Genomic DNA, 10916 nt, shown 5'->3' with positions numbered 1-10916 from the left:
ATGTACCTTAATCTTCATAAACCCTGATTATTACAACGCTGCTTGCTTCATTTACAGTAGAACGGAGGTACAAAGAGCATAATCCGGTGGTTTCGTTATATTCTGTCAACTAAAAAACAAAAAAAATGAGCCGACCTCAACTTCACCAAAAATGCGAGCACATCAGAAAGAACCCGGATAACCCACTAATTGTATGGAGACGGACTTTCCCTGCTATGCTCATACTGCATAAGCTTGCTTTGGGTTTAAAACTATCACTAAGTGTAATGTAATCTTATCTAACACAATCAAAAATAGAAAAAGTAAAGATATAAAAGTCCACCCGACAATACAAAAATCCCGCCGCCCTTATTCCTCCCATCCCACCAAAGTATCCTATCCCTTCTTCTTATTCATCCATCCATCCATCCGTCCATCCATAACACATCACCCATCATCCATCGCTCATCCATCCATCCCATTCGATCCAAACCCATATACCACCAAGAAAAGTGAATTACGTAAACAAGAAAGGAAGAAGAAGAAGAAGAAGAAGAAGGAGAAGGGGAAAAGTAGATGAGCACAGGGGATTCAATCACTTCATTACTAATGATACCCATTCGGCTTGTTCGTCCCAGGAGTCCCAGGGCTCTTGGGCGACATCATCAGCCCATTACTCCTACTATCTCCCCCGAGCACCGACTTGCCCCCGATACTAGCATGGCTATTATGCCTACTATGACTGATACTACCTCCAACCGAAGCGCTATGGCTGTGGTTTGGCATCTGCCCGGGCGCCGCCGCACCACCACCGGCTACACCACTCGCCCTACTGCTCCTTCTGCTACTTGCGCTTGCCGCCCTACCCTCCTGTTCCGATATCAACTTTTCCATAAAAGCAATGTAATCGTACTGCTCCATGCCGCGGTCGCTCTGCATGTCCGGGCCGGTGTGCTTCGGGATGATCTCGATGAGTTTCTCGATAACCTCGTCGGGGACCAAGGAGTGGCGCAGGTCCATTTCGGTCACGTAGGGTTTCCCGTCGGCGACTTCCCGGAAGGACTGGAACACCTGCTCGGCCGTGTTCTGGTCCTCGGTCACGTCCACCATGAAGCGGATGAACTGCTCGAACGTGACGCGGTCGCGGCCGTTGGAGGTAGACAGGAAGTACTCGTGCATTTCGTCTTCGGAGAAGACAAGGCCCAAAGAGGCCAGGGCGGCGCTGAATTCGAGCTCGGATAGCGAGTTGGTGTCGTCCCGGTCAAAGTGTCGGAACACGGACTCGAACTCCTCGAGCTGGATGGGCGTCAGGTTGGTCATGTTGCGGGCCACCATCTGGTTCTCGAGGAAGGCAAGCTTCTTGGAGACGGAGGACTTGACGAGGGAGAGCTCGTAGCAGAGCTCGTCGTAACTGTAGGTTGTGAAGTCGTTTTCTTCAATGTTGGCTTCCTGGCACTTGAGGTCGACGGCCTCGATGGTCTTGAGGTAAGCGTCTAGTGGAGGCAGATTCTCGGAGAGCTTGCGGACGTGGTGCAGCTGGTCTTCTACGTCGCCTTCGAGCCCGGAGATGGCGAGTTGCATGGTGTTGAGGGCAAGAGCGAAATCGTTGGCTTTGTCGGCAAAGGATTTTCGGAGGGCGTCTTTGATACTGTAGGGGTGTTAGCAGCAGTTCCAGCAAACTTTCAGCGCGAAAACCAGTAGAAAAGTTAAGATGCATACTCTCTAATAGTTTCGTTGATCAACTGTCCCCGGCTCATCTCCGCCTTGGACAAGTTGCTCCATTCATCATCCAACACCTCCATTCTCAAATGTGCTGGTGGGTCATACGGCCGTAGTCGGTATGTAGCCAACTTTGTCTTGATATTTCCGAGTAATGTTGCGAGATCGCTCTTCTCCGCTACCCACTCTCTCTTCTTACCCTTCTTGTATGATGCAAACTGGAACGCCTGCGCCTTAGCATCGGCATAGGTGCCATCGAAGGTTGACCCCTTCCAAGAAACGACCTGCTCGCGGATAGCCTTGAGAAGAGCGGCCATTCTACGCTCGTAAGCGCTCTGCATCTCCCAGGCACCTTGCATATTGTTGAAGAACTTCTCCACACGACGGCCGGCATTCTCGACCTTCTCCATCTGTGAGAAGGCGTGGAACCAGTAGGCGATATAGGTCATCAACGAACGCTCATCGGGCTTGGCAACGTCGCACACATCCTCAACATCGAGCAGCTTGGGGATACCGATCTCCGCATGAGCGATATCAAAAGCCAGCTGCATGTTTCCCCGATGGTCCGACTTGTCGAGGGCGTCGTAGTCGATCAGATCGGGGCGGTGGATATCGAGAAGGGCGCAGAAGGCCAGACCATCATTCCAGCTGCCGCTGAAATCGCGGACGTCCACTTCGTCATAGCACGCTGTCTTGCGCTGACACCATAATAGCAGACCCTCCTTGGCTGTCATACCTTCTTCGTTGATGTCGTTGATGGTGAAGCGCAGAATGAGTGTCCAGATGAGACCTAGAATGATCTTTCGATTTCCATCCACGATATCCTCGGCACCTATGTTTGTCATCTGAATACCTCGTGATTTGATAAAGTTTAGCGCAAGGTTGGCGTTCTCGAAACGCTGGACCCTGAGCTTCGGTTTGGCGGCATAGCGTCCAAGTGAGTCGCCAGAAAGACATTCTAGTAGATGGATAAGCATGACCTGTTGACGTGGGAAAGGGATTAGCTGTCAGATTTGGGACGGAAAAAAATATTGGATTAGTGAGTAGGGCAGAGGAGATCCATAACGTACAGCATCGCTGAGGTCTTTTACCAGGTCCTTGACCTCGAGGCCGCGAACCTCAATCTTGGTGTTTAGCCATTTGGTGAAGGTCTTTTGCTGGACCGTAATCCATTGTTGTTGCTCTGCGAAAGCCATCTTTGTGAAGCCGGCTGGCTGCTCCGTAACTAGCTTGGGAGCGCGGGTGGGTTCGGAGGAAGCCCTCTGGAATCTGGTCGGGTTCCGGAGTCCTGGGCTTGATGCTTCCCTCTTTGTGCTGGCTAGAGCTAGGCTGATCGAGCCTGAGCGCTCTAAACGGGCGGCATGCAATTGTTTGGCGTCCCGCCGAGTACGCGTGAGCGGCTGCTCCGGGGAGGAGTCGGGCTGGTGACAGGAAGAAGATAGGGGGTAGTTGTATGCGGATGCGGTCGAGGCGCTGGTGACAACGGATGATCGACGCGAATCAAAGACCAAGTCTCCGTCTGATGGCGAACTCGAGTGATCGGACGACGAGGCAGTCGAATAGATCGAAAGCGATGGAGGACGGCCGATGGCAGGACAAGACGCGGCGGGCGGCGGTCCGGGACTTGTAAGTTCGGTGTGGTCGGTATTTAGCCTGGGGACGGGGGTTGGTGTTGCTGCTGCTGGGGTTCCTTCAGCAGTGTGGGCGCAGGTGCCGTCTCGTCTCACAGCCTCGGACGCAGGCTGGTGGTGATGGTGCTGGCGATGATGAGGATGATGGAGAGGCTGCTGTTGATGTTCGGGACTAGTGGTGTGGGTGGGCAAGTCGGGGAACTTTTCCACTTGGGCTGGGCCTCCCGAGTGCGCCTCCCCCCAACTCCGGCTGCTGGTGCTGGCGCCGGTGCTGGACCTGGACCTCGCCAAGCTGGCTGGGCCGCTGGAGGAGGTCGTGCTGTTAGTGGATTGGGTGGGTGACTGGGCGGCTGCTCTAGCAGGGGCAGTTGCTGGGTCTGGCAGAGCCGCTGCCGGCTGTCCACTTTGCGCTGACGGCCCTGGCTCGCCGATCTCCACCCCCGGCATCTCCATTCTTTGCTGTGACTGGCTGACTGCCGACCGGTTGGGGAACCTCTCCGGTCTCTGAGAGATTGCAGTTGTCGATAACGTTTATTCGATGGCAGCGTTGCTTGCAGTGGACCGTCAGGGGTGACAGTGCCCGTTCGATTGGATGTAATTGCTCTTCTCAGGGAGTTAGTTTGTCTTGTTTGGCGCCTCAAACCGAGGTCAAGTTGTTCTTGTGACTTTGTGACTGATATTCCCAGGTCCGGCCGGGGTTCTCTACCTCATCCAATTCAGCGACGACTCGAGGGAAGAATATGGGCATATCCGGCCGCTTTTATAGATTCTGATTCTCCCTTACTCCATCACTTCATCATCTCGATGTTCCCCTAGGGATCCTGTATCTTGGCGTGAATGCTCACAGTGAAACATATCGCCGTTAATGCACGTCTAACCAGACCCACGACAGCCCAGGGTTCTCTGTGGTCCATACAGTCCAGTACTGGTTTGTTTTGTTAGCTTGGTACACTTGGTACTGTACCATACTCTGTACACTAAACGAAATCTATCCCGAATAGTCCCAAACCTCTCGAGGACAAAACAAAATGGCTAGCGTGAATGATAAAAGGTATTAGTAGGATTTTTTACAATATTTTGCATATCAGGAATAGCGTATCCAAGGTAAGATCATGCATTAGTTAGCTATGAAGATGCATAGGAAAGTTGATACGAGGTCTCGAACTAACAAACAAACCAGTACTAGACGGGACTGTATGGCTTTTAACTGGACGATCGTGGGGTTATGGATCCTCCAGGAGGGTTACATCTTTGGGGAACACACCTCAATTCGTTCAACGACACCCCATTGTTGACTGTAAAATAACGAGTGGAAAGAAGTTGTTTCGACTTTGACATGGACACCAAACTGAAGTCAACCACTTGTTGCTCAAATCTTGACCCGGCTGTTCGGTTCTGTGCTGGATCTCCGCAGCTCCCGTCGCCCTGTGTCTCGGAGAGGATCACATCTCCATGACAACCATGGTACTCTGCTCAACTAGACGGGCTCAATTGCCCAGATATGAGTGAGGACCATGCTACACGTCGATAGTATGAACAGCGGAAGTACAAGCGCAGCCGGAGGTAGAAGCCATGCGCAATGGCTGCTCTGCATGAACACCAACCAAGGTGTCTCACATGCAGTCGGCTTGAATCTCGACGTCTCGAACGTGCGGGTACCTGAGCCCGCCTTCAGCATCGTTCCTTGTCCAAAGGTTTGGGACTCGAGCCCGGACCGTTCATCCAATCCAGCCAAGTTTCGGGCCGGATCTGGTCTCCCCAGGACTCGCAATTTGACCTGCTTTGCTGATGTGATTAGGCATCCAACCCCTCCACACTTCGCATCCTCCAAGTCCCGTCCGCTTCTTTACTCGAAACCCGCTGTCTTCTTTCGGGTCACACTATCTCTACCACCTACGCACATTCTGCAAACGGAGAGAGACCGTAGAGTGGCTTGGCGTTTGCTAATGACGTGGTTTGGCGCCTTGGTAAAGTTCTGGACTGCAGCATACCTCTACGTCTTGTTCGATTCATCCAATTCGGATGAGAAGTACTACAGTAGTGATAGAGATGACATGGGGGCTCACCGTTGTTCAGGCTTGACCATAGGTACCTACAAGTAGTGGTTCGGTGAACTGTGCAATCTCGTGTCCGAAATCTTGGGTGGTCAACAGGCAGTCGTGTGTTCGTCCCCTAGTATTCTTGGGTGATTTGGGCAGGCCGGGAGTGAAGGGGAGTTTCCGTGGGAGATTCATTTCAGATTTGCAAAAACCTTCAAGCAAAGGAAGGAACGGGACGTCAGAGGTACCAAGGTACTTCTCAGTGTCAGCCATATTTTGACCAATCAACTCAGCGAGGACCCTAGATTCCCCACAGATCTCTTCCACTTGACATGCCCCGCGGCCCACCCCCACAGCTGCGCTTTTCTGCCCACAGTGCAAAATTCACCATCGCAGTGAATGTGAAAGCGGTCTACGAAACTCCTTGGTCTTCAAAAGCGCTGCTCCCCCTTCGCCCATTCTCTCCTTCCTCCTCATGCAAAAGCACTGCCAAAAATTTACAAACGACAAACACGCAAAGGGCAAAGGAAAAGCCGAGATTTGGTTTACAAGTATCGAGCATTTGTTGCGCTGTTTTGCTCTCGACAATCCTCAGACTGTGTCGCAGTTTGGTCCCTGCGACCTCCACTGTCTGTACCTTTCTCCGCTGTGAATGGACTGACCAAAAACGAATCCCTGTCTGGCTCAGTTCTTTTATTTTACAACGTCTAGCATCCTTCAAGCAATCATCAACACACCCTTCAGCATCTCCCTCCATAGCTTGACACACCAACATCGCACCACAGCAACAATCAAGAATCTTGGCTAGCCTTCACACACCCAGCTATCGTCGGTTTCCATATCTTGTAACGATATCTGCCAGCATCGTCACGCGCCATACTTGTCGAAATAACCTTATCCTAGCTCATCCATCTTCAACATGGCTCAGCGCCAGGGCACTCATGTGCCTGCTGTGCGTGCTGCTTCAGAGAAGAATCTCGGCATCACGCAACGCTCAGCTTCCATCAACTTCTCCTGGACTGGTGACATCAGAAAGCGGTAAGCTCTTCATCCAAGCTAATTACTCTGACTTGATGTGCAGCTTATTCTGATCGTATATCCAGCTATACCGACTTCCTTGTTTATGAAATCCGCAAGGATGGCACAACCGTTCACCTCCGCGAGTATGAGGAGCAGCAGCCATCGGTACCCAAGGTTTGTTGTTACATGCCATAGGTAATATTCGTCAAGTCCTTATGTACTAACTCCATACATAGCCTGCACCAGCCAAACCTACACCGGAAACTGTCGCTCCTTCCACTGAGCCCGGAATCGAAATCAAGCCTGTTTCCGATGAAGACAGGAAAAAGCTGGTCGATTTGATTGGTGAGTCGGCCACTGAGAAGCTGGTCAAGCTCGACGAAGCTGTTCAGGCGAAGCAGACCATTTCCGCTGGAGAGCGGACTGTAGTTTTCGATCCCATCACCGATCGCGCCCAGCGCGCTAGCCTTCACCAAGAGATCCGCCGTATCTTTGACAATCGCATCGAGACACTCGCCAATAACACTGGCGTCATCACCGCTACCCCTTCAAAGTGGTCAAAGAACAACCGGGTGGGTGGACATGGGCCCCGCGCCAATAACAGCAACAACAGCCGCTCACGGGACCAGAGCAAAAGCTTTACTCAGCTGGGCGGCGAGTATCTCCACTTCACCATGTACAAGGAGAACAAGGATACCATGGACGCGGTGAACACCATCGCCCGCCTACTCAAGGTGAAGGCCACCAACTTTGGCTTCGCTGGAACCAAGGATCGTCGCGCTGGTACAGTTCAGCGCATCAGCGTGCACCGCCAGCGAGCCTCGAACTTGATTTGGCTCAACACACGCCTGCCCAACATCAAGGTTGGCGATTTCTCTCATTCCAAGGAGCCTCTCCAGTTGGGTCAACACGGCGGCAACGAGTTTGTAATCACGCTCAAGAATTGCAAACCGCTCGGAGGTGCGGGATGCTCTGTCGACCAGCGCGTCAGGAAGTTGCGAGAGGCAGTTGAGTTTGGTCTGGCCTACCTCCAGCGCCATGGTTACATCAACTATTACGGCCTCCAACGTTTCGGTACCTATGCGATCGGTACCCACCTCCTGGGCATGAAGGTGCTAAAGGAGGATTACGAGGGTGTACTTGACGACATCCTCCATGTCGAAGACCACTTCTTGCATGAGGCGTTCGACCTTGAGGAGCAAGAACCCACCCACACCAACGACTTCCACAATAGCCGCGATGATTACAATCGTGCAAAGGCCATCACCATCTGGAAGACCACCCGGAACGCCGAGAAGGCATTGGCCATCCTTCCGAAGCGGTTCAGCTCGGAGGCCGCCATCATACGCCATCTTGGCAAGAACTCGAAGGACTTCATGGGCGCCCTTCTGAGCATTACTCGTGGTATGCGCATGATGTACATCCACGCCTACCAATCCTTCGTCTGGAACCACATGGCCAGCAAGCGATGGGCCATGTACGGGCCTACAGTCGTCGAAGGGGATCTGGTACTGGTCAGCAATGACCAGTCGCCTGCTGATGCCGATTCCGAGGACAACGAAAACTTCTACGCTCAAGCCCGTGCCCTTACACAAGAAGACATCGCAAGCGGAAAATACACCGTTTTCGACGTTGTCCTACCTACACCTGGCTACGACGTGATCTACCCGCGAAACGAGATTGGCAAGGCCTATGTTGATTTCATGAAGAAGACAGAAAACGGTGGCTTGGATCCGTACGACATGCGTCGCCGCCAAAAGGAGTTCAGCCTTAGCGGCAATTATCGTCATCTGTTGGGCCGGTTCATCGGCGAACCTCAATACGCTATCCGCGTCTACAACGACGATACTGAACAAATGTATCCTACGGACCTGGACTTCTGCAATGCGGCTAATGCAAAGAAGAAGGCCGCCGTGGCTAAGGCTCGCACATCTCCGCCTCTCCTTGCTAATTGGGCACACTTCACCAGCAACACTGCCCAGTATGACCAGGCAATCACCAATGAACGTCGCCGCAAGGCCTCACAGTCACCGGATTCTGATAGAGTGGTCGTGGCCAGAGAAACTTGGATTCAGACCGGGCTTGACGGCAGTGACAAGCGCGTTAAGATCGCGCGTCACACGGAGGAGTATGAGACCAAGGTGCCTGTCGAGCAAATCAATGAGAAGGTTGCCGATAATACTACCAACGGCATCATCTCCTCCAGCGCCACCGAGACGCCGACGTTGGCCAAGGGATTATCGGATCTCTATTACGAGTCGACCGCTCAACAAACGGTCGTCAAATCAGAGGATGGCACCATTAAGCAGGAGCAAGACTTCATGCTGACTGAAGAATCCACGGCTTCCAAGGCTGGTACTATGGAGGTCGATGCTGTTACCCACGAGGCTACTCCCCAAATCAACCAGTCTGCGCTCGCTGCAACCGAAAACTCGATGGTCATCCACAACGGCGAAAAGGACGGTGAAACCGACACCAAGGAGACGGCAAATCTGATTGTTCCTGTTCTTCATTCCCCCTCGGAGAACCCTCTTGCTTCTGTCGACAATTCAGAGGTTATTCGTAGTAGCCCTGATGCCAGCAAGCTTGCTGTTATTCTCAAGTTCCAGCTGAGAAGCAGCAACTATGCAACTGTTGTTCTCCGTGAGCTCATGGGCACCTTGGAGGAGGAGGACGCCGCTGACGACGTCTCCTTTGATGGAAACTAGAGATCTCAATAGGATCTTACCCAAAGCTACGACACTGCGCCCCAGCGTTGTCTTGCTTCAACTTAACCTTTCAATGGTCGGCACTTCTCAACATGGTTCGATATGCGGTCCATCGATGCACAAGGACGGCCGCATTCTACAAGTAATCGACATCAAGCCATGGAGTACCACCGCCTTGAGACGGTATCACACAATTGGCAACAATATCCCCTGCAGTGAGATTTTACGGACATGTACATCAGATATCTCGCCGCAGCACCTATGGCTTCTCTTCGGAGATTCTGCCTAGTTATTCCACTTCACCAGCAAAGCGCGTGGCAGTCTGCCACCAACGATCGACTGCCAGTATTCGATAGGATACGGATACAACGCTTTCACTACACCACGATGTTTGCTCTCCCCTTCAATAAAGGCACAAATCACTGTTATACTACGTGCTTGACTTGCAAGTACAACTTCAAAAGATCAGTCACCCAATCGATGCCGCAATTCACTCTTTCCTTCATATGCTTGCAGGATGTACAACAGGCTATGGACACACAATTGTCAAGTTTGGCCAAAAGAGAGAGAGGATGGATGCTCGACAGGTGCATTGCCCTGGAAAGCCAGGGTCGAGTCCAGACCTACATGGTCTTCATGTTCTTTGTTCTTATTTTTGTATCCATGTTCACATCTCGTTGGACATATTCAACTTTGCTTCTGTATCTCTCGGTCATCATAGTGGCCAGTTTTCTAGGATGGAGGCATAAGAACTTGCTTACAGGCATCTGGTTTAGCATTTTCGGCGCTCGGTTACACGGTTCGGCTTAGGTATGGACGGTTGTCAAAAGTTTAGGAATCATTTGCATTTCCCTGTCGCTTTCATAGACCTTGAGATACCTACACCAAATGTTTGGCATAACGGAGGTAGTACCACCAGAGTGTGGATATAAGGGAACGAACAGTCATCAATGTGAAAGGATGCATTGGCTGGTTGTGATCAAGATGTTTCCTAGTAAACAGTGAGCATGACACGACCATTTTAAAGTTTTGTACATCCAATAACCATCCATGTTGCATGTTCAGAACCATGAATTATTGAGATTGCTGACATTGACAAGGGAAAAAAAAAATTAAAAAAATAAAAAATAAAAATTTTTTTTTTAAAAAAAAAAATTAACCGGGCGATTTACGAGTTGTGTTTCGTGGCTCCGAAACTGGCAAATCCAACACTGACACTCATCAATTTTGAGATCTTCTTGTACAAGCGTGAAGACCCCTCGGTTAGCATCATCCTCCCATGGGGGGATTCGATCCCGTAATCGTGGAAGAAATTCAAAAGAATTACTGTCGTTGATTGAAAGACGAGATCTTTGTGGACATGCAACAATAATGGCCTCGTTTTTTGGTCCTGGCAAGCGTTCTCAGACACGGAGTCTCGCTTGACACTCCTCGGTTTCAATCCCTTGTTGTCTCCTCTGCTCAATCAGAGCCATCTTTTGGATATACGAAAAGTTCAAGTTATCTGAGAGGGACTCCGTGCAGTCTTTACTTCTCCCAAGGGCTTTCCGTGATCCTATGTGTCAAAGAGAATGGTTGAGAAAAGACTTTTCTTGTTCCTTAAAAGAAGAAAAACAAGACTGGAAGGATGGGCGTCGTACCAGTCTACACGTGGTTGGGGCGATCCGGACTGATTCCCCGAAGTGATCAGATCCTTTCGTATAGATACTTCGTATAGCTACCTGCATATACGAAATATCTGACAGCAAACAGTCGCGATTGAATCGCGTTAGTCAAACAGCAACAACACGGCCCCAGAACGAATACTCCCCTCTCACGCC

The 10916-nt window shown here is 51.2% G+C and overlaps 4 protein-coding genes across 4 annotated transcripts; 3 read left to right on the top strand and 1 right to left on the bottom strand.

The window, feature by feature from the left end:
* Window positions 1-172: 172 nt before the first annotated feature.
* B0T23DRAFT_335167 (uncharacterized protein) lies at window positions 173-3815 on the bottom strand. The gene is made up of 3 exons (XM_062835794.1): window positions 2769-3815; window positions 1699-2678; window positions 173-1627 (listed from the first exon to the last, which is right to left on the bottom strand). The coding sequence occupies exons 1-3, from the start codon at window positions 3780-3782 to the stop codon at window positions 586-588; spliced, it is 3036 nt and encodes a 1011-aa protein (XP_062693824.1). The 5' UTR covers window positions 3783-3815; the 3' UTR covers window positions 173-585.
* A 1002-nt stretch (window positions 3816-4817) lies between these two features.
* On the top strand, window positions 4818-5542 carry B0T23DRAFT_376476 (uncharacterized protein). The gene has a single exon (XM_062836958.1). The coding sequence runs from the start codon at window positions 4844-4846 to the stop codon at window positions 5429-5431; it is 588 nt and encodes a 195-aa protein (XP_062693823.1). The 5' UTR covers window positions 4818-4843; the 3' UTR covers window positions 5432-5542.
* Window positions 5543-6183: 641 nt separating this feature from the next.
* B0T23DRAFT_107573 (pseudouridine synthase) lies at window positions 6184-9212 on the top strand. Its single transcript, XM_062831806.1, has 3 exons — window positions 6184-6406; window positions 6472-6562; window positions 6625-9212. Exons 1-3 carry the CDS (start codon window positions 6288-6290, stop codon window positions 9094-9096), a joined length of 2682 nt encoding a protein of 893 aa, XP_062693822.1. The 5' UTR covers window positions 6184-6287; the 3' UTR covers window positions 9097-9212.
* B0T23DRAFT_107564 (uncharacterized protein) lies at window positions 9213-9941 on the top strand. The gene has a single exon (XM_062831805.1). The coding sequence runs from the start codon at window positions 9328-9330 to the stop codon at window positions 9904-9906; it is 579 nt and encodes a 192-aa protein (XP_062693821.1). The 5' UTR covers window positions 9213-9327; the 3' UTR covers window positions 9907-9941.
* The last annotated feature ends 975 nt before the right edge of the window (window positions 9942-10916 follow it).

The sequence above is a fragment of the Neurospora hispaniola genome (genome assembly GCF_033458365.1).
Source record: "Neurospora hispaniola strain FGSC 10403 chromosome Unknown B0T23scaffold_3, whole genome shotgun sequence".
NCBI classification, from domain to species: Eukaryota; Fungi; Ascomycota; class Sordariomycetes; order Sordariales; family Sordariaceae; genus Neurospora; species Neurospora hispaniola.
The sequence above is the reverse complement of the archived record's forward strand: the minus strand, read 5'-3'. Positions and strand labels throughout refer to the sequence as shown.

Excerpts from the sequence above, each read along its gene's own strand:
- B0T23DRAFT_335167 (XM_062835794.1), bottom strand. The coding sequence starts at position 3,782 with ATGGAGATGCCGGGGGTGGAGATCGGCGAGCCAGGGCCGTCAGCGCAA. Across the intron at positions 2,679-2,768 it reads TAAAAGACCTCAGCGATGCT|GTCATGCTTATCCATCTACT; the intron begins GTACGTTATGGA and ends CCACGTCAACAG. Across the intron at positions 1,628-1,698 it reads ATCAACGAAACTATTAGAGA|TATCAAAGACGCCCTCCGAA; the intron begins GTATGCATCTTA and ends ACACCCCTACAG.
- B0T23DRAFT_376476 (XM_062836958.1), top strand. The coding sequence starts at position 4,844 with ATGCTACACGTCGATAGTATGAACAGCGGAAGTACAAGCGCAGCCGGA.
- B0T23DRAFT_107573 (XM_062831806.1), top strand. The coding sequence starts at position 6,288 with ATGGCTCAGCGCCAGGGCACTCATGTGCCTGCTGTGCGTGCTGCTTCA. Across the intron at positions 6,407-6,471 it reads ACTGGTGACATCAGAAAGCG|CTATACCGACTTCCTTGTTT; the intron begins GTAAGCTCTTCA and ends TCGTATATCCAG. Across the intron at positions 6,563-6,624 it reads AGCAGCCATCGGTACCCAAG|CCTGCACCAGCCAAACCTAC; the intron begins GTTTGTTGTTAC and ends CTCCATACATAG.
- B0T23DRAFT_107564 (XM_062831805.1), top strand. The coding sequence starts at position 9,328 with ATGTACATCAGATATCTCGCCGCAGCACCTATGGCTTCTCTTCGGAGA.